Source organism: Pelodiscus sinensis, chromosome 13 (genome assembly GCF_052426305.1).
Source record: "Pelodiscus sinensis isolate ZL-2025 chromosome 13, ASM5242630v1, whole genome shotgun sequence".
Classification (NCBI taxonomy): domain Eukaryota; kingdom Metazoa; phylum Chordata; order Testudines; family Trionychidae; genus Pelodiscus; species Pelodiscus sinensis.
The window spans coordinates 14,421,820-14,447,688 of NC_143064.1; the positions used below are offsets into that span (position 1 = coordinate 14,421,820).

General features: G+C 41.6%; 1 protein-coding gene across 1 annotated transcript; it reads right to left on the minus strand.

The window, feature by feature from the left end:
• Positions 1-9,626: 9,626 nt before the first annotated feature.
• Positions 9,627-19,896, minus strand: BRS3 (bombesin receptor subtype 3). Its single transcript, XM_006115438.5, has 3 exons — positions 18,942-19,896; positions 14,338-14,689; positions 9,627-13,683 (listed from the first exon to the last, which is right to left on the minus strand). The coding sequence occupies exons 1-3, from the start codon at positions 19,373-19,375 to the stop codon at positions 13,288-13,290; spliced, it is 1,182 nt and encodes a 393-aa protein (XP_006115500.3). The 5' UTR covers positions 19,376-19,896; the 3' UTR covers positions 9,627-13,287.
• Between the last annotated feature and the right edge of the window lie 5,973 nt (positions 19,897-25,869).

The following is a 25,869-nucleotide window of genomic DNA, read 5'->3' on the forward strand; positions in this document are numbered from 1 at the left end:
TGGGCTAACCAAACGCACACTTCTGAAGGGGGGAGGGGCGGAAAATGCCTCATTCGCCCCCCCCCCCCCCATATCCCCGCCAGCAATGTCCCTTTCCTGACCCAGGCCTGCTGTGGGGTTCTGTCTATGAGGGAGGCAGCTAGGCCAGCGTTGTAGTGATCCCCGCGCTGAGCGGTGGGGCCAGCCTAGGGGGACTTGGGCTGCTGCTGGGGGGGCAAATGTGGGGGAGGGGAGCCGCCTGCCCAGGGTCACCCTATGGGGTGTGCGCAGGTTGTGGTGTGAATGGCAATGGGGTAAAACCTGGCTAAGTGCAGCTGGGGGGGCTGCCTTAGTCAAAGGAGTGAGGCCAGGCTAATTACAAAGCGATTCCTTCCCTGGCATCCAGGCCCAGCTCGCAGTGCTGGGTTTAGGGCTACCCAGGGCATGAAGTTGCCTTTCGGGCCTTTGGGCCGTTGAAGGATGCAATTGCCATTTATCGTTCACAGAGGAATGTTTACATATAGAATCAAACCATTATTCCTACTTCTGCTGTAGGTTGCAATGACTTTTGGGGGAGGTCCAGGTTGGATAGTAGGGAAAACTATTTCACTAGGAGGATGGGGAAGCACTGGGATGGGTTATGTAGGGAGGTGGTGGAATCTCCATCCCTAGAGGTTTTTTAGTCTCGGCTTTACAAAGCCCTGGGATAATTTAGTTGGGATTGGCCCTGCTTTGGCAGGAGGCTGCACTCAATGACCTCCAGCGGTCTCTTCCAGCCCTAGGATTCTATGATTTTTCTTTGAGAGGCAGTCATCTTTCTTGGATAAAAAGCCCATTTTCATAACCTTTTATTGGCAGGAAAAAACCAAAAGGCAATGTTAAGACTGCATATCAATATTGCTTCACAATGTTATGTGGCCTCAGGTGTTGGAGTGGAGGATGTGACCAAATGTCCTCTCTTCCAGAAATGTCCACCGCTGAACTGTCTAAAATACTTTTGTCTTCCAAATATCTGTTTTCTAGAAATAAGAGGATGGTATAAGTTATTTGTATCTAGACCTCCAGGAGAAGGCATTTTGGCATACTGTTAGAAAAGCAATACTGGTGTGCAAATTACTAAATGTGTACTTGCAATTTTAACTTGTTTTTAAATAGGAAAAGATTACTTTCTCTATGACAATACCAGAAACTGACTCAAGTGGGTAATTAGTTGATTCTTCATCAATGTCTATTGTATTTTAATTCTGTTTCTCATGTTCTCATTGTTATAAATAGTTGTCTATTTCATTAATAAAACACAACATGTAATGGTAAAGTTCTTAATGCATCACTGCAAGAATAGTCTGCATGAGTGTGCATATTGTGAGCTAATGCCAATATGAACTTACAGCCACAGAAAAAAAAACCTTTGAGGGGTTTAAAGAACTGACTCCTGCCACACCTACTTCTGCAGTTGGTGATCTTTGGTAAACTTATTAGCATATGCATAGAGTCTTCTGTGTTTTAATGTGGGGTTTTTTTTCTAATGCTTTCACCTTAAGAATAAATGTGCTTTCTTAGAAAGAGGTGTGTGGTAACTTCTAATTGGAAGCAATTATGCTGTTTATAATCTCTGAAGAGAAAGCAAAGCACAGACACTGGCCTGTTTAGGCAGTCTGGCTTGCTGGAAATACCACAATATAGGCAAGGGAGTGTGCAGCCCCCAGTCAGAATGGAGAGAGAGACAGGTCTCCACTGAAGAGAGATGACATCTGGGTGCCATAAGCCTAAATGTGTTTCCTTCCTGGGCCACGGAACAGAAATATAGGTGCAGTTTCCCAGACTATGATAGAATCATCTAATGAGCTTCAGAAGGTGATTAAAAATCCTCTGAGTTGCAAGTGTGTTTATTTGCAAAACCAAAAAAGAGAGAGAGAATAGAAGACTTTATTTTTATGTATGTTATAAAGAAAACATATTATATAGACTTTAGTTATATCAATTTTTGGCCTCAGTCTACAACATTGAAGTATTTATTCAACTTATTTTGACTCTTCTAAATAATTTATTTGAACAAATCCATTCTTCAAATAATTTATTTGAACAGATTGCTGCAGTTGCAAGGCAAACTTGTTACCCTGTAATGGGAAGGATATGCAGTCCAGAATCTTTTTGGAAATAATATTCGAGGTGCAAATATATCTTTACTGTCATACACACTGGAATAGTAGCAAAATCAAAATAGGCCTTTGACGAGAGAGAGATCAGTTAATTTACCAGTCAACACACTGTCATATAAGATTACAACAGCTATAAATAGAGACTTTCAGTAATCTCTGGCTAGTATACAGAGAATATCCAATGTAATTAGTGACATCTTTCATCAAGAATTTTCTTTTGGCAGATCTATGATTATAGTAGTCCAAAGATTGTTTTACAATCAGATAAACTGACATATTGAGAGGTATTTGAGCCACTTTTGTTTCAAAGCTCCCAAAATTAATACATTTTTATTAACCTAAATTTTAGTTTCATATCTTTGAATGAAAACATAAATGTGTATGCCAGGAAAAGCACTTTTCATTGAGTGTTGTTTTAATCCAGGAAGTTAAACACAGAGGCTGCGTCTAGAAAGTTTTCCGTTAAAAGCATTTTCGGAACAGAGCATCTAGATTGGCATGGATGCTTTTCCGCAAAAGCACTTTTTGCGGAAAAGCATCCGTGCCAATCTAGATGCGCTTTTCTGCAAAAAAGCCCCGATCGCCACTTTCGCGATCGGGGCTTTTTTGTGGAAAACAAATCTGAGCTGTCTACACTGGCCCTTTTGCTCAAAAGCTTTCCGCAAAAGGGACTTTTGCCTGAAAAGGAGCAGAATAGTATTTCCGCAAGAAGCACTGATTTCTTACAGTAGGAAGTCAGTGCTTTTGCAGAAATTCAGGCGGCCAGTGTAGACAGCTGGCAAGTTTTTCCGGAAAAGCGGCTGATTTTCAGGAAAAACTGGCCAGTCTAGACACAGCCAGAGTAAATTAGAGGGTTGAAGAAAGAACTACAGTGATCCAGTTAAGGGAATTTGACATAAATTGATCCAGATTTTGACTTCAGTGAAACTGGTGAAAATGAAAAGCAACTGAAGTCAGATTATTGTAAGCATTTACAAAAACTGATTTTGATGTTTGGATGCCAAGAGGAGACAACATCAATACAAGGTAATATCTCTGAATGCTCTAAAGAGAATACAACTTACATTTCATACTGCTTTGGTTGTTCTGTCAGATCTGTACACAACAGCGTTTCCCATATCCATTCTTTTGGCAAAAATGCTAAATATTTAACTCATATTTATGGAAGAGGACTGGATGACTTGAGAAGTGGTAATAGGTTAATAGAGCTCTCCACCTCAGGGAGGAATATGAGACCATATCTAATTCTCAGAGGAGCTGAGCAATATACATTGCTGGTACTCAGCATTTCTTAGTCTGGCATGATGTGTTCGAAAGTTACCATCTTGTGGCTGGTGGATGGTGTGTTTAGTGGTGTCAGTTCAGTTTCTAGTACATAAACATCCACATCTGACACTAATTAGCACCATTGTTGTCAATTTCAGGACAAAGACCAAGCATTAAATAAGCATGGAATATAAACTGTCCTCTCATAAACCTGGTTCCTCCAGATTGAGGCTTAGATCTACTGGCAGGGCCCTAAGGAATGCTTGCCCTGGTCTCTGAGATGTATCCCATCAATGACTAATTAAAATACATCAGTCTCTAAACCTAATGATACATTTTTTGTGAGCATTAAGTATGAAATTTAAAATTTTTCCTCATCTGTGACTCAGTACAAACTTCTATTTACTGTATTAGTTTATCTTGCACTTCATTCTGGCTTTCCAGCATAGGCTTCCTTGCTGTTTTTAATTGAACAAAACAAACAGCAGAATAGTAACTATTTTCAGCTGAAACTGCAGCCTGCAAATAACTTAGCCAACATACAGCAGGTATAAGCAAGAAACAGCATACATGTTTGTCCCCATTTAATCATACATGACTATTCTTTTTAAAAAGATAAATACAGCATAGTATTGACCATCTAACTGATATGTATTACAGTATTTTGTTGTTAGGATTAAAGTATTTTAAGATGTTTGAAATGCTTCTCAAGGAAATTAAAGCCAAAACACATGCTGTGTCAGAAAATTATGCAGTTCCTTCTTGTATTTTGTCTGATTAATTTCCATTCCATTATCTGATCTAATGTGCATTCTAAAAGGGTTGAATAAAATGAAACCATTTGTAATTTCTAAGTAATTTCCATGGATGAATTATGTATTGGATGCAGGACATTATCCATATCTTATCTATTACAGCTTTAAAACATCTACATGCTCATCATATGTGATGATGATGTGATAAACTGACTGAGGGTATGTCTGCACTACAGCGCTAGTTCGAACTTAGTTCGAATTAGTTAATTCGAACTAAGCTAATTCGAACTAACACGTCTAGAACAAAAACTAGTTCGAATTAGCGTTTTGCTAATTCAACTAGCAAGTCCACATTGAGTGACTGAACAGGGCTTAAGGATGGCCGGAAGCAGTGCCGGCAGGGCATCAGAGGAGGACTTAGAGCGTGGAGATGCTGTCTCAGGCTGGCCGAGGGCTGCACTTAAAGGGTCCTGACCCCCACCCCGGACAGACAGTTCTAAGGGGTGCCCCGCTTGCAAAGCAGTCCTGGCTTGGATTGCCCGGAGTACCCACACTGGGCACATCACACCACTCGGCCATCAGCCCGGCTGCACTTGCCGCAGGCTGCCATCTGGGGAGAGGGGGACAATTGGGGGGCTGCAGGAGAGCTTCCACCCCCGGAAGCCCGCAGAGCTAGCCCAGTCCTCCCCATCGGGGGCTCGTACCCCATTCCTCCCTCACCTCCTTCCACTTACCCTTCCCTAGCCCCCCTTCTTATTGATGTACAAAATAAAGATAACGTTTCTTCCAACATTGACTCTGTCTTTATTGAACAAAACTGGGGAAGACTGGGAAAAGGAGGTGGGAGAGGCGAAGAGAAAGGCTGGGAGAGGGGAGGGCAACTAACATGATCAGGGGTTGGGAACAGGTCCCAGATGAAGAGAGGCTACAGAGACTGGGACTGTTCAGCTTAGAAAAGAGGAGACGGAGGGGGATAGAGGTCTCTAAAAGCAGGGGTTGGGTGGAGAGGGTGCATTCAGAAAAGTTCTTCATAGTTCCCATAAAGAAGGACTAGAGGACACCAAAGGAAAGGAATGGGTAGCAGGCTTCAAACTAGTAAGAGAAAGTTGTTCTTCACAAAGCAAAGAGTCAACCTGTGGAACTCCTTGCTGCAGGAGGCTGTGAAGGCTACAACTAGAAAAGAGTTTAAAGGGAAGTGAGATCAAGTCATGGAGGTTGGGTCCATGGAGTAGTTTTAGCCAGGGGGTAGGAGCGGTGTCCCTGCCCGAAGTTTGTGGAAGGCTGGAGAGGGATGGCACGAGACAAATGGCTTGGTCACTGTCTTCGGTCCATCCCCTCCAGGGTCCCTAGGGTTGGCCGCTGTCGGCAGACAGGCTACTGGGCTAGATGGACCTTTGGTCTGACCCAGGACGGCCATTGTAAGCTCAGGGCTCAGGGTCGGGGGTCTCAGTGGACCCCCTTGATTTTCATGCACACCTGCTCCTGGGTGGCCAGGCTGGCAGCTCTCCTGCCCTAGACGGCCACTTTCCTGTGCCTAGTGCGGAGATTGTGGACGAGGTCCACGATGTCCGCACTAGCCCAGGAAGGTGCCCGCCTCTTGCGGTCCAGGGCAAGCTCCCGGGAGCTGCCAGCCTGGTCCCGGGAAGAGGGGTTGGGCTGGGGGACATCGGGTGGGTGGCTCTGTGCCGTGCCAGGTGCAGGGTCTGCAGGCTGGGTGCTGGCAGGTTTGCACCTGGCACGGGCACCGTAGCCAACCCGTGCCCCTTTAAGGGGTCCGGGGCCAGGAGGGGGCATAGAGTTTCCCTGGTGTTGGCCAGAGTGGCCACCAGGGAAACCTGGGGAGGGCTAGCCTCCCACTAGTTCGAATTAAGGGGCTATACACCCCTTAATTCGAACTAGTAAGTTCGAACTAGGCTTAAGCCTCGTAAAATGAGGTTTTCCTAGTTCAAACTAAGCGCTCCGCTAGTTCGATTCAAATTCGAACTAGCGGAGCGCTAGTGTAGCGGCTATGAATGTTAGTTCAAACTAACGTCCGTTAGTTCGAACTAACATTGTAGTGTAGACATACCCTGAGAGTGTAACTATCGCTATGCCCAATTATTTGTTTCTACTGAGATTACTTCTAACACTTCAAACCTCACAGCATATTCAAAGAGCTACCATATAAAAATGTTGGTTTTTTTTCTTTCCTCAAACACAGATTTCCCTTGTCCTGGTCCAAGACACAGGGGACACAGTATTAAGTTTTGGAACATTGATGGGTTTAAATCCAATACCATGAATCATTAGGGATAGTTTACAATAGAACAAAGCACTTTATAGAAGCTCATGAAATAGCAAATTGTTACTTTATTGTATAGAAAAGCTATTTTAGAGGTTTTAGAAATCTGTTACATTTTCTTTCTCACAGAGTACTGTGCAATTGGATTTATTGTACAAATGGACTTTGTTTTTTCAGGTAGAAATATATTAAAATATCACTAAACTGTTTTCAAAACTCTAAAATAATTTCATTTTAAAATCTATGGTATTTAACAATATTGAGTATAAAATTTGATTTTTGGATGGCCTATATAATTGATTCGCAAGTACTGTAGCCATGCCAAACTCGTTCAGATAAAACTTTATAAAAACACCACACATTCAAGTATACTCACATATACCTATGCTAAATGTGAAATATATAGTATAATATATTGATGAATTTATTTATCTAAAGGTCCCCAGAAGAGATCAGATGTCTTTGTGTGCTAACTATTGCATTTACGTCTGTCTCCTGATCTGTTAACAACAGCCAAAAGTGGAGTGAAGAGAGGAGATGTTTATGTTTTATTGAAGGGAGTGTCAAAGAATGACCACATCTTACAATGTTTGCCTCATGGCATTGCGTCAGTGTGCAATGAGGCTTTGTCATCTCAAAGCAGCATCATAAAGCAAATACTACAAAGCCATGTGTGTATGTTGCAGCAGTATTATTTTATGGCTGTCTGTGTCTCCATTCATTAATAAGAGGAGGTTCCCAGCTCTTCAATGTTGATTATTAATGCTCTGAATGTGACAGTAAAAATATGACAGTCTAGCTTCAGTGAAGTGAATGAGAATTTTGTCGTTTACTTAAATGGTGTCATAGGATTTCATTTTAGTAATAAACATAAAATTCAGAAGAATATATTTTAAGTAGCCATTCCTGAGTTTTCAGAAAGGTTTCTCTTTGTTGTGCCTTACACTAGGGCTGGTCTTGTCCTTATCCACATTAGATTGCAGTGATAGTCAGTGGCAGTCTGAGCTGCATGAAAATGACAAAATCAGGCTCAGTGTGTTTAGAAATTCAGGCCAATACTGCCCATATTCACTAAGAAAATTACTTTCATGAAATAGCTTACCTTTCTGCTGAATAGAGTATCTGCTGCCTAGCCAAAAATCAGCCACTGCAAAGAGTCTGTATTCTTTTTAATAAGAACCACAAATTGAAATGTACTAATGCTTTAGATAAGTGCAACGTTAGTTTATTCTTTAATTGTAATATGCATAGCAGAAATACATTAGCAGGCAGCCCATGTTAAACTACTTACAGTAAAATAAAATTCTTTTCTCAGAAACACAAAAGGAAAGTTAAAAATTGTTGATTTTTTATGAAATAACATTAGCCTTTCTATTTGTCAGAAAGTCCGCTTGTTAAACTATATGCATGGTTTGATATGATTTGGTTTGCTTTTCTGATTCAAAGGTGATTTAATTCCCAAACCAGTATCTGACATTATAAGTACATATTAAAATGCTGATAGTATTCATGTTAGCAACAATTCTTTTAACGGTGTTTACACTTTTGCTCATTCAAGCAGGTAAGATTTACAACACCTTAAAAGCATTCATATTGTAATGATGGTCATTTAAAAATGGTTTAAACATATACAAATATTTTAAAAATATTTTAAAATATGAAGTCAAAATTACTAAGTAATGCAAATGCAGCAAACATGTTCCACAAACCTGAAAGTCAGGATCTGGAGTCACTGGAGTTATTTTACAGAGGATAGAGTTGTTTAAAGTTCAACCAAATAATACTATTCAGCCTGAAGAAAGACTTGGCTCTAATTTAGCAAAGCATCTAAGCATGTTGTTAAATCCCACCAATGCTGAATTGGGGCCTTTATAGTTAACAGGGCTATTAAGTGTACACAAAACATGAACAAGCAAATAACATCTTTAGATGAAATTATATGTTACTTACATGCAAAAGAAAGCAACTTAGGCATAGACCCCATTTACAAAATACAGGGTCCCATCTTACAAACTCTCACGTGCATGAGCAGTACAGGTTGGACCTCCCTGGTCTGGCACCCTCGGGACCTGACTAGTCCTGAATAAGGGATTTTGCAGGACCAGGGGAGGTCTGGCTCCCCAGCTACTGCCTTCCCCACCCTCCAGCCCTAGACCATCCGCTTTCACTGCCTGTCCTCCAACCCCTTTCCTGCTATGCCAGGTAGCCCAGCTCTAGCCCAGCTTCTTATGTGCCAGGCTCCTGGCCACACTGGGCAGCCCTGCTGCAGGGAGCCAGGCAGCCCACCTGCAAAGAGCCCAGATGCCAGCCCTCCACTTGGACTCTCTGGTTCTGGAACATCCGTGGTCTGGATCAAGGAGTCCTCGTTAACAGAGCTTCAACCTGTACTTAGGCAAGTAATGCTTTGCAAGATCGAACCTCTAGTATTTAATTATTTTGTTTTTACATATTTCACATATTATAGTCTATCTCAATATGCACTTGCATTATAAATCCAGACTCCATCATGTCACAATCCTTTTCTAAATCATGTTCAGTGCTGGTATAAGTGAGCATCACAACCTTAATTTGAGTAGATTTAGATCTGCATTACCCAGAGCTGAATTTCACTTATAATCTGCTTTACAGAAAGAAACATGAAAAAAAGATTGCCAAGGAAGTCTTAAACTCTTTTCCCTACAGCTAATGGTGGTTGTCTAGAAATATATTATTCATTATATATAGATAATTATGTGAATAGACTGGTAACATCAGATTGCTCAGATAAAGTAAATATTAACCAATACATCATTTTGACACAACATATCATGTGAGTGCAAATATAATTATTGTTGAAAAAGATAGATCTATAAAACCATATAGGCTGTGTCTAGACTGGCCAGTTTTTCCGGAAAATCAGCCGCTTTTCCGGAAAAACTTGCCAGCTGTCTACACTGGCTGCTTGAATTTCCGCAAAAGCACTGACTTCCTACTGTAAGAAATCAGTGCTTCTTGCGGAAATACTATTCTGCTCCCATTCAGGCAAAAGTCCCTTTTGCGCAAAAGGGCCAGTGTAAACAGCTCAGATTTGTTTTCTGCAAAAAAGCCCCGATCGCAAAAATGGCGATCGGGGCTTTTTTGCGGAAAAGCGCATCTAGATTGGCACGGACGCTTTTCCGCAAAAAGTGCTTTTGCGGAAAAGCATCCGTGCCAATCTAGACGCTCTGTTCCGAAAATGCTTTTAACGGAAAACTTTTCCGTTAAAAGCATTTCCGGAAAATCATGCCAATCTACACGCAGCCATAGTGTTTTATATGATGGTGTCAAAAATCCAGGGCTGCAGCAGAGCCAGGTGCTAGGCAACCTAATAAGTGCCGCTGGCCTGAAGTAGTCGTCTAGTGGGCTTACGTGCCCTAATTGTTGGGAAGAGTCTTCAGATCAGCTCTTAAGCCCAGCAGTGTGGTGGCTGCTCAAGCCATTTGCCCATCACTATAATAGCACATGCCTCAGATCCATCCCTGCTCCTGGATTGCCTGCAATTAACTTGGTTCTGACCTTTGGCACCAATATTTGACTTTCACATTGACCCTTGGCTCTGGCATCAGGCCTCAGCCTCTGGTTCTTACCCTGGCTAGTGACTACTGCTCTGTTAGGCCTGACTTCTGCTTCAAGTACTAGGCACAACTGCCTACGTATGGGTCACTGACAGATGGAATGGTTAGGTCCTGTCATGACCTGCAATATAATTGATCCCTAACTGTCAAACGTACTGTGAAGCAGAAACATACATATATAACAGTATATAATAGCAATAAGTTAGCTCATTTGGAACAATAGATACAGAAGGCAAAAAAATAACTATGCAAAGCAAGAAACATGATGGATCTTAGAAGCTGCCATTTCTAGGGGCTATATTGAGGAACACCCAACGATTATATACTCTAAAGTTTAGCCTTCAGCAGAGAAAGTGTCTAAAGTTTAGAAACACAAGGCAGATTCACTTTCCAGAGGCCCTTCATAAGGGGGATAAGAAAGTATGAAATTTAAATACAAACTCTTGGTGAGGAAATAATTCTTTCTTTTGTTTAACGTTTCCCATGCTCAACTCCATGATGATAAAAGTTTGTTCATACTTGTGTCATTTTATTTATCAATTATAGGCCTATCCTACTGAGATGTGATCACCCAATACCTGCGGAGGCGCTGGTAAACATAGAGGTGTGGGACTAGCAGGGACTACCCCTGGCAGACCGGATCTGGCCCGCAAGCCGGTATTTATCTACCCCAGTCTACACAATACCATCAAACCTCCTCATTATGCAGGAGCATTTCATCCATCCATGCATTGTCCGTGTTTCTAAATGTTGTTCAAGATACATGGTGCCTGATTCTTTGCGCCAGCCAAGCTATGCTTGGCACAGGACTAGGAAGGGAGAGCAAACATGACATGAAGCCACTTTTATGTTCCCCTTATTATGGGGCTAGCCAGAGCTCAGCTGAGTCCAAAGGTGCTCTGACATTCAAGAATTTCCTGGCATGTGAAGTTCAGGAATGCCCTGAATTTCCTGTATCAAGTTAGAGAGCAGGAGAATATTCAAGAGACTTATTCTCCATAAAATTGCACTTTGATGGCAGTATATGTCTATTCATTTCAGTAATATTACTGTGATGTAAACCTGGTGTAAGAGAGTAGTAGACATATGAAAGTTAATGCTTGAAGGCTCCAGAATAAAGCATGCAGAATTACACTGAAATAAGGTCAGGTCTGATGGGTTTAGATGAGTAGTCATTGAACTAGTTTAAGGCAGCCAAAAGGGGTTCATTAGAATGACTCCAGGATTTGCAGAGTTTGGTTTTGCTATTCTGTATTAGGAGGTCAGGAAAGAAGGAGAGAGAGAGAGAAAGAGAGCGAGAGAGAGAGAATGTATATTCATTGTCTACACTAGTGGTGAGCAGTAAAAAAGTGGATGCCCGCCAGCCTTAGTCATTAGGAAAAACTTCCTAATTGTCAGGGTTGTTAAACACTGGAGTAAGTTGCCTAGGGAGGCTGTGGAATCTCCATCTCTGGAGATATTTAAGAGCAGATTAGACAGACATCTATCAGGGATGGTCTAGACAGCATTTGGTCCTGCCATGAGGGCAGGGGACTAGACTTGATGACCTCTCGAGGTCCCTTCCAGTTCTAGTGTTCTATGATCCTAGTCCCTGATGGGCTGTCACAGCTATGTTTACCTGCACCTCCAAGTATCAGAGACAATGGCAGCTCTCGTTGGCCACAGATCATGGCCAATGGGAGTGGCGGGAAGCAATGGGGAACAGACGTGCTCTTTGTGACTGGATTGGTGTGCCTTATAGTGGAGGACCCTCAGTCTTGGGCTGTAAGTAGCCTGGTCTTTAAGCAGTTCACCCAGAAGTAATACTCTCAGTGGTGTACTGCAGAACTCCCTTGTTACACTTATCTTCTGTAAAGCAAAATTCTAGCTCAGGTGTCAGAAGTCCATAAAACATCTATTTCCCAGGACTTTTGAAACTCTGAACAGGAACACTGGCTCCCCAGCATTCCGTGAGAGGGAAGAATGCCTATGCCAGTACTCCTGTTGAGCTTTTCTGTGCTATGCAGACTATTCATCTACAGTCATTATTGTCTGGCAAGCCCTTCCCCCCATTTTCTTCAAGAATGTCAGTTGTCTTGAGAGCAAGGGGACCTTCCACTATGAAATAAATTTATTCTAATAACCTGGAAAACAAAAATCTAACATTGACTATAAAGTGAACTAACTCCCAGCACCTATTCTAGGACTGTCGCGTTGCTAGGGCAGATTGATTTTTCCTCCTTTGATCAATAGAATACTAAATAATACTTAGTCCTCTTCTAGGAAGTTTTAACCTATAGATCTCAACCTACCTTACAAAGGTGGGTAAGTATGATTATCCCCATTAGCACATGTGAGTGCCTGCTACTTCCATGGACTTAATTAGGACTGTAGGAGCTCAGACCAGAATCACACAGCAAGTCAACGGCAGACTATGGAATAGGATCTAGAGCTGTTGATTCTTAGGGCTTGTTTCTACTTCTAGCACTGCAGCTGTGCCACCTTAGCACTTAGTGGCAACACTACCTATGTGGCATAGGGTCTCCAGCTATGTGGACAGAAGAAGCCCTCTTGCTTATATTGTGTTGACTATGCTTGGAGCTAGGTCAGTATAACTGTTGTGTGGAAAGCAGGGGGAGATTTGTGGATTTTACACACCCCTCGGCAACACACTTATACTGACATGCATTTGTAGTGTAGACCACAGCATAATGCTGTTTCTGCATCATCCTACCACTTCTAGAGTATTTTAATTTCAGATTATAGAAAATAATAAACCTCTCTGGTTTGGCATTCTGTGGAAAGCTGCTTATATTTTTAAAAACATCAAAGACAACATAGGTGCTCAACAAAAGGCAGTGCTCATTGTTACTACTCTGTGGCCAAGAGCATAAGAACAATTCTAATTCTCCAAATACAAAGCCAGTACAAAAATATTCCTGCAGCTCAGATGAGTTTAACTTTGTTTGACTGAGTTTAACTTTGTCAGCTTCATGCAGAAACCTCAGGCATATGGAAAGGATGCATAACATTCCCTGGGAATAGGCTCTACCCTCTTGACTGAACTTGCACCAGTTGTGTTTCTTCTTTTCCACACACACACTGGGATGATTTCTCCATTTTATAATTTCAAGTGTGAAGAACTCTTGCTGAAGATGCTTTTACATACAGTATAAAGGATTCGATATTTTGTTTACTTGAAGCTTCTAGAAGGGTTCCGGTGCACTAGAATCTTGGGAAATGCATGATGCTGGCATGTCTTCATTATCGAAGAACTAAACACTCTCCTCTTCTTTTGTGATACTATAATCTGTTAGCAAAGTAACACTGATTTCTGAGCCGTTTGTGCTGCCTGTGGCTGAAAAGGCTCTGGTAGGTGTGTTGCCGGGAGGCCGTGCAGGAAGCTTTGCCTTGCAACACAAAATTTGCTTTTTAAAATGTTGCCGGAAACTTTTACTCAGCCAATAAAGAGCAAAGGGATTGACACAGGAATTGCTGAAGGCCAGAGCCCGGGAGAAAATAGTGACTATAAGATGAAAGGCAGAGGCATCTACAGAGGAGTGGTAGGTGAAAGATCGATACAAATAGAGAATGTGGTTAGGCAGCCAGCAGAAGGCAAACAAACCAACTAGCACCAGCACTGTTTTTGCCACTCTCTTGCGAGATTCAATCTAGGGAAAAATAATTGCATATCTAGTATTAATAATACATATGTATTATGCTACTCCCTGAAGAGCTCTGAGACCCTTAATAAAAAGTCAGTCTACATGTCATAATTATCAAAAGGCAACATGGAAACATAGCAGAAACTAAAGCATTTTCATTTTCACCCTTATATTTTTGTGGCTTTGGACAGGGTGTTTTCATTTGGGAGCATCTAACTATAAAACGCCCTCTCCCATCCTTTGATCTGAGAGAACCCTCCAAGGCCTTGTCTAGAATAGAATGTAAGGGCATGATGTTAACACTTGTTAGCTAATGCATTCTAATGTAGGCTCCATCCCTCAGGGTTTAGAATTTAGTGAAAGGTACCATGACTCCTGAATTTAGTGTGATCCTGATTCAGTAAAGCGTAATCCATCACTTTTCAGCAAAGCACTTAAGCATATGCTTAAAATTAAGCCAATGGGATTTAAACCTCTGCTTAAATGCCTTGCTGAATTGGGGCTATTGCTGTAGGTGTATATGGGCTGCACTTTACATAGGCTTATTATTTATCTATTGTGTATAGGGTATATTTAAAATGTTTGCACTCAAATTACATTAAGATTTCAATCAGTATGCTTAAGAGCTTAAAATCACCTGAGTGTGTGATTCTTACTTACCTGTTTACGGGCATGGCCATGTTCTTCAGCTGGCATGTTGCATGTACTTTTGTACAGTGTTTTGGCAATAAGAAAATAATAGACTGAAATTACACCTAATGGTATAATATAGAATACCAAGAAGCACACCAGAGAGTGAACTTCTTGCAGTATTTTCTCAGATACAGGATAAGGGGCACATGCTTCAAAAGATATGTTTTTTTCAGGATTGTTGAACGAATATAAATCAGAAAATACAGCCTCTGGGATAGCAAATATCATGGAGATAATCCAAACACAGCCAGCTTTACAACAGGTCTTCAGCAGTGCATCTGATGTTTGCAGTTCCATGGGCTTGACAATAGCTCTGTACCTAGAAACACAAGCAACATCACAGCATTACAAAACATGCGGTAACATTAGACTTGTGACACCAATAAATTAAATTTGTGGGGACAAATTCTTACCTGATATATCTCCACTAAGGTGAAATAATTGTCTTGGATATTTAAAGGAGTGAATTTGGTCTGTTTCACTTTTTAAAATGCTAGATATATTCATATACTACATGCATTTATTCTTCTGTGTTTTAAAGTGCCATAATGAAGCCAAATGCTCATGGATGAACTTTAAGCATGTACTTAAATTCTATCGATTTTAATTGTCTTGAAACTTTCCTCCCCCAGAATGATTATATCTCCCAAATAGATTGGTCTGCAGACTCCAAATTCAGTTTGCTCTGTAGGCCATTCTGAGTAGAGGAGCCATCTAGTATTTGGAGGGGTTTTGTGTGTAAAGAGAATAAGGCAGGGAGACAGTTATATATTCCGGGTATGGCTAGACTACATCTGTTTGTCGGAAAAAGCTACATAAAATGCGCTCCACATTTTGGGTAGCTTTTTCCGATAATTTTGTCGGAAGAGGCTTTTCCAACATTTGGCCCGTCTAAACTGGGCTAAATGTTCGGAAAACCCCCTCTTTCGAAAGTCCCCTTCTTCCTCAGAGAACAAGGAATACAAGGGCTTCAGAAAGAGTGCACTTGCTCTTCCGTAAAAAAAAGCAAACGCAATCCCTAGACCTCGCAGTCTAGCCGTGCCCTCTGTATGGGTGTACAAAGAGGAGGTAAATGGGGAATTTACAAAGATATTTCATATAAAGATCTTGTGTGCAGTTGCACATGCTCCACATTAAAGGTAAGCATAAAAGGGTTATAATTATAAGTTTTGTTGAGGAAGACATAGCAACAAAAAGCAGAGGAGGAAAAATGGAACTCTCCTTCCCAATCTACTTCAGCCTAAAATAAGGACCCGGAAGTTTTCAGTCACAGACTTAGAATAAGAAGGGAACTGGAAATTGATGGTTTTTCTACCCCAGATAAACTGTTCTGCTCGCATGAGGCTCTATACATTCAAGGACGTTTTTCTTACTGGCTGAAACAAGCCATTCCTTAGTTGCTGCTGATTTGTTCTTATTTTTAGACCAGGCAAAAGAAAACTTTGGCACTGATTTCTTCTACAAAACAATCAGTACAGAAGTGCATAAGACTTAAAAGATAGGACATCGTGTAATGTCTACTTCCTACTGTGAGCCTGTGACCACAGCCTAAGTCATACTCATATTACAAATGTATACAGAGCAAGATTTAAATTAATATGTAGACTCTTATAAAGTGACCTGCTGTTGATTCCTGGCTTTACTGCTGCATTAAATGGGTTGAACCAGACATAGGGGAAACGTGTAAACCTAGGTAGATGTGTGGGGACAGGCGAGTGTTCAGAGAAGACAGAGAGAGGAGGCAAGGGACCAGAATGGAAACCAGAGCATATGAAGGGAGGAAATCAGAACTGGGGAGTACATGGAACCACACTCCCTGCTCTCAGAATGGAGGAGCTCTGAGTTAGATGGGGGAAATCCATGGAAAATGACCATGCAAGAGAATACAATGCAACAGTACATAGAGGAATATGTATGGAAGGCAGACCATTCAGTGCAGTTGTACCAATTTATACCAGGTAGGGAGCTGGTCCACTGTTTCCCCTCAAGGGAAAATTAGACACATTACTGCAGACTAGATTAATAATACCATTTTAATGACTTTAGGCCCTCATAGCCAATCAGACACAGTAGCTCATGCTGTTCTAATTAACAGATGTTCTGAACTTTCAGAATAATTTTAACTATTTAATTATTGGATTAAAATATTGTTTAAGGCAATTATACAATGGCATCCAATAAGAATTAAATTTAGTAGCAATTGCCCGTTTTCCTTATACAGTACCTACTTCTAGATGATTATTTCCATTCTATAATAACAATAGCCTTGCTCGGCATTTACAGGGTATTTACCTGACCAAGTTCCTATTAACTATTTTTCCTATTTACATTTGAAAATCTATTTCCTTCCTTTAACCCTGAGAGTTCAGTTTGACTGTTTGTAGTCTTTGATCATTCATGCTCATTAGACTGCTGCTTTGTACTTGTTGTTATTCAGTCATAAATAAAGCCCATTGTAAATGCATCTTGGTGAAAATGAATGAATCAGAATCACTTAAGAAGTCAGTCAGAGGCAAGCACTTATGTGCTCTAATAATAAAGTATTCAAATTAGTCTCAGTTTAATTTGAGGTTCTGTGAAGTAAAACCGGTAGAAAAGCTACAGGAACTAGAAATACAATAGAAATTAAAATATTGAAACAATGCCATATTGCCTCTCAATCATAGAGACCACTTGTCATACTTAACATTATTATTATATTGCAATATCCTTCACATTTTTAAAGGTGTCTGCAAAGTTATTTGAACTAACAGTTTTCTTCATAAATTTTCTTAGGGGCAACTGCATTAGTCTGCAACTGTAAAAACAACAAGGGCTCCTGTGACACCTCAGGCTATGTCTAGACTGCAGGCTCCTTTCAGAAGAAACTTTTCCAGAAGAGATCTTCCAAAAAAACTTTTTCTGAAAGAGAGCATCCACACTGCCAAAGCACATCAAAAAAGTGATCTGCTTTTTTCGAAAGATAGCATCCACACCGAATGGACGCTATCTCGCATTTCAGCTGTGATTACTATGGATGGAGTGGCCACCAGGGCACCTGTGCTTTTTCCTCTATCCTCTTCTTTCAAAAGAACACCCTCTTCCCCTTCTACACATGCCTTTTTCCAAAAGAGCTCTTTCGGAAAAAGGCTTCTTCCTTGTAGAAAGAGGTTTACCAATGTGGAAAAACCCCTCTGTTCTTTCGATTGTTTTTCTCTCGAAAGATCGCGATTGCAGTGTGGATGTAAGTGAAGATTTTTCTGAAAAAACTCAGCAGTGTAGACATACCCTTACAGACTAACCAAAATATATAGAATCATGCGCTTTTGTGGGCAAAACCCACTTCATCAGATGGATAGGAGTGGATATAACAGAAACAGAGATAGAGATACCGTATATTCCGGCGTACAAGACGACCTCTGATGTTAAAAAACATCCCCCAAAAATCGGGGGTCGTCTTGTACGCCGGGTATACATCCCAGGCGCGCCTGGGATGCCCCGCCGCCGGAGCCCCTCCGCGGCTTTGAAAGCCTCGGGGGAAGCCGGCGGCCGGGCAGCCCAGGCGCGCCTGGGATGCCCGGCTTCCGACTTCCCCCGAGGCTTTCAAAGCTGCTGCGGCTTTGCTCCCGGTGCCTCTGGTCTGCTGGGGACCATCTCCAGCAGACCAGGGACACCGGGAGCAAAGGAGGCGGAGGGGCGCTGGGGTATAAGATGAAACCCTATCTTTTAATTAAAAAGATAGGGGGTCGTCTTATACGCCCAGTCGCCCTATACGCCGGAAAATACGGGAGAGAGAGAGAGAGAGAGAGAGAGAGAGATAGCAGCAGAAGAAGTACCAAGTATTAATTGTAGGCAGCAGTGAAAGTAACTTGAAATTTATTATAGGTACTGTCCTGTTACAACCTAGGTCACTGCCAGTTCTTTAAATAGCTCCCTGCTGGCTTTTGCTGCAGCTCAGCCAGCTTTTGCCAGAGCTGCGTACCACGGCACACCTGCTTACTTTCACCTCTGATTGTTAATGAGGCTAATTAAGTGGGCTGGATGTGTCCCATACTTAGCTTTTGAGTACCCCTAAGTGGCAGTCAATTTAGTTTTAGAGGTTTAAAGCCTGATTCAAAGCCCATTGAAGTGAATGGAAGGATTCCCATTGTCCTTTGTCATTTTCACATGAGATTGTGTTGTTCGTCTTCATTGATTACTTCTGCACACCACTAGGTAGCACCAATGTACAAACTATCTTTTCCTTGCCATGATCTTTATCTTTCTTGATTCAGTAGAGGGGAAAATGTCTTTCTTTCATCAATACAAAACTAATAAAAGATCAGATTATTTTAAAATAATTTTAAATTCACTTAATTAAATATAATTATTTTACACTTTTCAGAGAATATAGATCTCTTAACTTAAACTAATTGAAGTTGATTTTTAATGATTATTGAAAAAAATCACCTAGCTTTTAATGGGAACATCATATTTATCTAGCCACAGACTAAATATTACACTTTAATGCAAAGCGATGTCTTCTTCCCTTTTATTCATTTCTATCATAATGCACAAATATTTCCTGAGAAACTAAATTGCTACAAACCTACCTGTCAGCACTGAGAACAGTTAAAGTGAACACTGATACTCCAACTGAAGTGAGCTGGATAAAAGATAACAGCTTGCAGCCAATTCTTCCGAAGAGCCAGGTATCCACAATATAACGTGTTGCATCTACTGGCACACAGGTTAACAAAAGCAGCAGGTCTCCAAAAGCTAAGCTGGTTATGAAAATGTTTGGAACCGTCTGCATTGATTTAATCTTGAAAAAGACTTTGATGAGAATAGCATTCCCAAGGAGACCCACTGAAATGATCACAGCATATGTAACATAAATTGTGCACAGTATTTCTAATCCTGGAAAGGAATCTTCATTCCATCCTTGATCTACAATATTGTTGTCAGTGATGGATCTCAGTTGTTCCGTAATATTGACCGAGGCTTGTGAAGTCTGGTTAGCTGAATTCAAGTGTGCCAGAGACATCTTGTAAATGTGTTTTTTTACCCAGGCTGGGTTGAAATTGATGAAAAATGTTTAATTCTCAACCTGTAGCATGCCAGCAAGAAAAACCATTTTAAAAGTATGGAACTGTTTGAAATTAAGATTCCTTAGTACGTTAACTAGTTTTTTCACCACTCCTAAATCCCAAAGTGTGGAAGGGAAAATGTGCACCGATCCAGTACTTAACTCTGTGGGAGGTGGAGAATTCTTTTATTGGCTTTTCACCCATTGGAGGTGGGAAGGGAGGAGGAAAAGAGAGGAAAATGGGTTTTTAAAGGTATTATCTGCAGTCATTTTTTCTCATTGAGGTAATTGTGAGTAAGTGCTTTTTTATTGTTATTACAAAAGCCATGTTTGCATATTACCTAATAAATAATCTTAAGGGTTGATGAAAATATTTTTACAGGTACTCTATACTATGTATACATAGAAAACCTTTCAAAAGATTACAGATAAATGTAGAGGCTGCTAATTATTGTAGTGTTCCACAGCATGTGTTAACATAGGATATAAATCTATTGAAACACAGACAATAAACATGTATAGGAAAAGAGACAAAGTTGTGAAGTTGTGTTTATTTCATTCTGATTTATGCTATTTTTGAGATCAGTCCCCTACAGAAATGTGGACAAATTCAGGTATAACTCAGCAATCCAGTGGGCTGCTAAAAGACAATTTAAGGTAGCAAACTATGATTCTGTTTCTGCTAATGCTTACACACACAGTGCTTAATTTTACTGACCTGAGCAATCCCATTGGCTTCAGAGGGACAACTCATGGTCAAAGTTAAGCAGATATATAAGTGGTTGCAGAACTGAGGCCTGTTATCTTGTGATCACCCATATACCTGCCAGATGTGACTGGTAAGACTGATAAAAGAGATCTTTGGGCAGATAGTTATCTAAAATGTTTAAATTCCCTGTACAGGAGGAGTCTGTATCTCTAAACATTAAGAACTAGTTGCTTTCATGATTTTAAATTCACTGGATAACAAATACAATCTACAAACTGTTGAGCATGTAGATGGTAGAACTGAGAACAGATGATTTGACAGAACAGTAACTTACTATCTTTAGAATAGTAATAGAGATGTAGCCGTGTTAGTCTGGTCTAGCTGAAACAAAAGACAGGACTATGCAGCACTTTAAAGACTAACAAGATGGTTGGATCTTGCCCACAAAAGCTCATCACCTAATAAACCATCTTGTTAGTCTTTAAAGTGCTGCATAGTCCTGTCTTTTACTAACTTTAGGTTATACTTCAAAGTTATTAGTGTCATGGTTTTTAGTATCCCAGATAGGACCATTAATAGATTTTATTTATGGACTAAATTCTAATCTGACCCCATGGAATTGCATCCCCAAGACATTGGGAATTGGACTCACTGGTTCAAATATATTCTTAATCTAAGATGGCAAAACTCTCTTTTTTTTCCTTCAGTTTGGAAAAGGGAGGCATGATTTAGGACAAAGATCTATGGCTGGAGTGGTTTTTTCCTTGACATTCCCTTGTTTAGCTGTTGGGTAATGGGACTTTCTCCTTCATTCCTAGTCTTTCCGCATACATATTTTGAATCACTGTCTATTTCTCTCTACCAGTTTGTATAAAACATGAATTTTTGATTGATTTTATACTGAGATCAAGCAAAACCCCTCTGAAACACATACATTTAACTTGTTCCATGTAAAGTAATCAAATTAGATCCTGAAACTTGATCTTTTCTGTATGCCTGCCAAAATATGTATATTCACCACTATGCCATATTTAACATTCAAAGATCAGAGGGGCTTACAGGATACACACAGGTTGAGTCTGTCTAGGAAAAGAGGTCATGGATACATATAAAGTATGTAAGTCAGAAATTCAAATTAGGACCTTTTATTTGGTTCTTTTTAGTAGTCAAGTTCTTATCACAATCAGCCATCATGAGTCCCATCGTACAGGTATGGTGTGTAGGCTGCTCACAAATGTAGGTGCCTTTGAGGATGGCCTGATTATATTGTCCACCCACACTGGCATAGTTGTGCACATTATGCTTAATATGGAGTTCTGCAACTGTAGCACATTATGACAGTTTAATGTCAGATAGTTATGTAAAATGTTTAGATTCCCTATAAAGGAGGAGTCTGTATCTCCAAACTGTAGGAACTAGGGACTAATTGCTTTTATTGTTTTTATTCACTGGGGAACAAATATAATCCACAAACTGTTGAACATCTACTAGAATAGCACAGAGCATGAAACACCAGGGCTGCGTCTAGACTGGCATGATTTTGCGCAAAAGCGGCTGCTTTTGTGCAAAATCTTGCCGTCTATTTACACTGGCCGCGAGTATTTGCGCAAGAACACTGATTTTGTAATGTACAAAATCAGTGGCTCTTGCGCAAATACTCTGACACTCTCGCTCAGGGATAAGCCCTCTTGCGCAAGTATTCTTGCACAAGAGGGCCAGTGTAGACAGCCGCGTTAATTTCTTGTGCAAGAAAGCCCGATGGCTAAAATGGACATCGGAGCTTTCTTGCGCAAGAGAGCGTCTATACCGGCATGGATGCTTTTGCGCAAAAGCAAATCTTTTGCGCAAAGGCACATGCCAGTATAGACGCTCTCTTGCGCAAATACTTTTAACGGAAAAACTTTTCCGTTAAAAGTATTTGCACAAAATCATGCCAGTCTAGACGCAGCCCCCATGTTTGGGACTAAAACTGGGATTTGGTTGAGATAAATTTATAAATCGGATTGGGATTATATTGGGTTTTTCTGCAATGAATCCAGATGTGAACTTCTCCAAAGTCTCATGATATCCAGACCCACTAGAGAGATTGTAGTTGGCAAAATGAAATCAGCTTGATCACTTGGCATCACATTATTGGAGGATGCTGGACCTAAGCAGATGTATCTAGCCCTGGGAAGATCATTTCAGCATAAGGGATTCTCTAGTACCAGCGAGACTCCTAAACTACTATCAGCTAGCATAGGGGACATAGTCTGTGAAAAGGGGGTATATGATTGGCTTGCCTGCCTCTCACTGATTCTTTCCAGGAAGGATTGGCTGCTGTTTGTGTAACACCAGCAGGTAGATCCAAACCTGGGACCTCTGGAGCTTAGTGCATGAACCTCTACAGCTTGAGCTAAAAGCCAGCTGGCTCTCAGCTCAGGCTGTCGAACACTCAGGCTACGTCTATATTGCAGCCATCTTCCACAAAAGCTTATGCAAATGAAGTGCAGAGGAGACTATCGCCATGCTTCATTTGTATAATTAATTAGCAGCCGTTTTTGTGCAAGAGGCTTTTGCGTAAAAAGGAGCTGTGTAGACAGCTGGAAAAAATGCAGAAAAACAGCTCTTGTTCAAGAGGGGGGTTTTGCGCAAAAAGGAGCTGTCTACACAGCTCCTTTTTGCCCAAATGCCTCTTGCGCAAAAACGAGCTGTCTACACAGCTCCTTTTTGCCCAAATGCCTCTTGCGCAAAAACGGCTGCTAATTAATTATGCAAATGAAGCATGGTGATATTCCATGCTTTGCCTCATTTGCATATTTTTTGCACAAAACGGGCGCAATATAGATGTAGACCACTTACAGAGAGAGCAAAGTGCCACTACATGGGACAGTGAACCACACCTGGTAGGTGTGGGGATTACATTTGGATTTCTGATGGAGGTATTGTTGGAATCTGAGAGGATCCTGGCTGCAGAATTACAAGCCATCCAGACACTGATTTACCGAGCAGAGAACATTTTCACATTCAACGTTCTAGTAGATGGAAATTTCACTTTGAGAAAACAAAACTCCCCTGGTTTGTAAGGAATCCAGCAAAATATGTGAAAAGTCACTAACTCCACAAAATGTGCATACTGTTCATGCTTATATATGATTATATCTCTCTACCAATCAGACCTCCTATGGCATTCATCTTCAAAGAGACTAGTTTGTTCTTCTTCGAGTGCTTGCTCATATCCCTTCCAATTAGGTACACGTGCACCACATGCACAACCATTGGAAGGCTTTTCCTTAGCAGTAGTACTCATTGGGTCAGCTGTGAAGCCCCCTGGAGTGACGCCTTCATGACTATGTACATAGATTCCTGCCAAACTACCACCTGTTCAGTTCATGTTTGCTGCCAGTGATAATCATTGGAGCAGTTTGGTCTCTTGTGTTCACAAGTGCCTCCCTGGTGGACTTTTCCTATCTCTCTTGAAAATGGGAGTTGTTAGTTTAGCATTAGTGTAGTTAAGTGGCAGCCCCCTTTGTGGGGTGTTTTTTTAGTTGTTGTTGGTTTTTTTTGGACCAGTGCATGCCTTGGTCTCAGGGCTTTAAGCCATGTGGTAGGTGCTTTTAGCCTATGCCCAGAGGGTATCCACACAACTCCTGCTGTAAGTGCCTGGATGATGGTCAATGGGCAGACAGCTGCAAGATTTGCAGGGGCTTTAAGCCCAGAACTAAGAAGGGGCAGGACTCCTGACTGAAACATCTGCTCATGGAATCAGCACTTCACCCTCAGCTGGCGCTAGATGCTGCATCGGCATCCTCTCAGCCTCAGTGTGGAACATCTCAGTGTGGAGGGAGGACTCTTCTAAAGGGCACAAGTTCAGCACCGGATTAAGGTCTTTGTAGGCCCTAGGCACGCTCCTAATCACAGGCCTTTAAATTAGATTATATATAAGGGAGAAATGGCCTATATGCCTAATATTGCCCACTTTAGTTTTTGCTCTTGAAAGTGGTGCACTGTGTGAGCAATTCATGGCACTTTACGCTACAATAACAGCCATTTTGATGTAGACTAAATTATACTTAGGATGTACCTGATAGTTATCGGCTGCTAAGGGGAAGTAAGGGGATGTTGCTGCTACGACTGTGTAATTTGATGTAGCAGTTTTCTTACTTTTGAGTCCATTATGAATTTTAGGCCCTAAACTTTTTGTAGGCCTTAAACTTGTTCATAGGCCCTAGGTACTGTGCCTAATGGATAATCTGTCCCTGTACCAGTTCAGAAGGCCAGGGCCAGCAAGTGGTACCAATTGCAGTTCTCCTGCTAATTTGCAGGGTGAGACCACCAGCAGGGTGCATCCCACAGTGGGACGCTGTCATGAACAGGAGGAGTGCTGACTAGCTCCCGGTGATTAATGGGTTAACTCGGGTACCTCAGCCAGGGGGCCATGACCCAATCAAGATAGAGGGTTGAAATTTGAATTGGATATAGGTTCCCTGCCTGATTTCTTTGTGTGGGAGAGTTAAACCAGGAGTTGAGAGAGATAGAATGATTTAAACTCAGGCAGGATTCCCATGCCTTAACATTTCCCTGGTACTCACTTCTAATTTTCTCTTTGTTCAATCTACTACCATGCCCTGAATTCCATGGGGGACATGGTAGTCCTGCCTGGGTTTAAATCATTCTGTGTCTCTCAACTCCTAGTTTAACTCTCCCACACAAAGAAAGCAGGCAGGGAACCTATATCCAATTCAAATTTCAACCCTCTATCTCGATTGGTTCTCCTGGCCCCGTGGCTGACACCTTTGCTAAGTACCTGAGTTAACCCCTTGGGGTATGTCTAGACTACATGCCTCTGCTGGCAGAGGCATGTAAATTAGACTATCCGACATAATCAATGACGTGGGGATTTAAATATCCTCCGCTTCATTAAAATAAAAATGGCCGCCACGTTGTACTGGCTCAGCTGATCATCAGCACAATGTGGCAGTCAAGACGCAGATCGGTCGGCAAAGGCTTTCCTTGCTGACCAATCTGTGTCTTGACTGCCGCGTTGTGCCAACGATCAGCTGAGCCGGCACAACGCGGCGGCCATTTTTATTTTAATGAAGCGGAGGATATTTAAATCCCCACGTCATTGACTATGTCGGGTAGTCTAATTTACATGCCTCTGCCAGCAGAGGCATGCAGTCTAGACATACCCTTAGTCACCGGGTGGTGGTCAGCACTCTTCGTGTTTATGACAGACACTCAGTAGCTGACCCGCAAATACCAGCACAGTTGACTCTGGCCTCACAAGGAGATCCATTGAGTCAGTTGACCTCAATCTCCCTCCACACCAGACACATTTGAGGTGGCACAGGACCTGATTGCTATGATGGCACAGTCTCCGGCCCTGGGTGCTGGCACCAGTACCGGCATTGACGCAAGCTCTGGCACCTATGTTGACAATGGTGTTGACACCACCTACGATTTGATGGGGGCAACAATGATGCAACACTGCTCCCCATTGCTAGAGCACTGCTTTCCAGCACTGTTGGGATCTGCTCCACTTTGCTCTGGATCTGGTTATTCCTGAGTTGGGTCACAGTCCCAAGTGTCCCTGCGAAGCAGATACCTATCCCGATCTTGGCACTGCCACAGGCATAATGAAGAGCAATCCCCTCTTGTGTCTTGGTCACCTCAGTGGCAGGGAATTAGCTTGTCAACTCACTAGACACCTCCCTCTAGTTGGTGTCTCCCCATGTTCTCACTCCCCTCTCTAGTCCACACC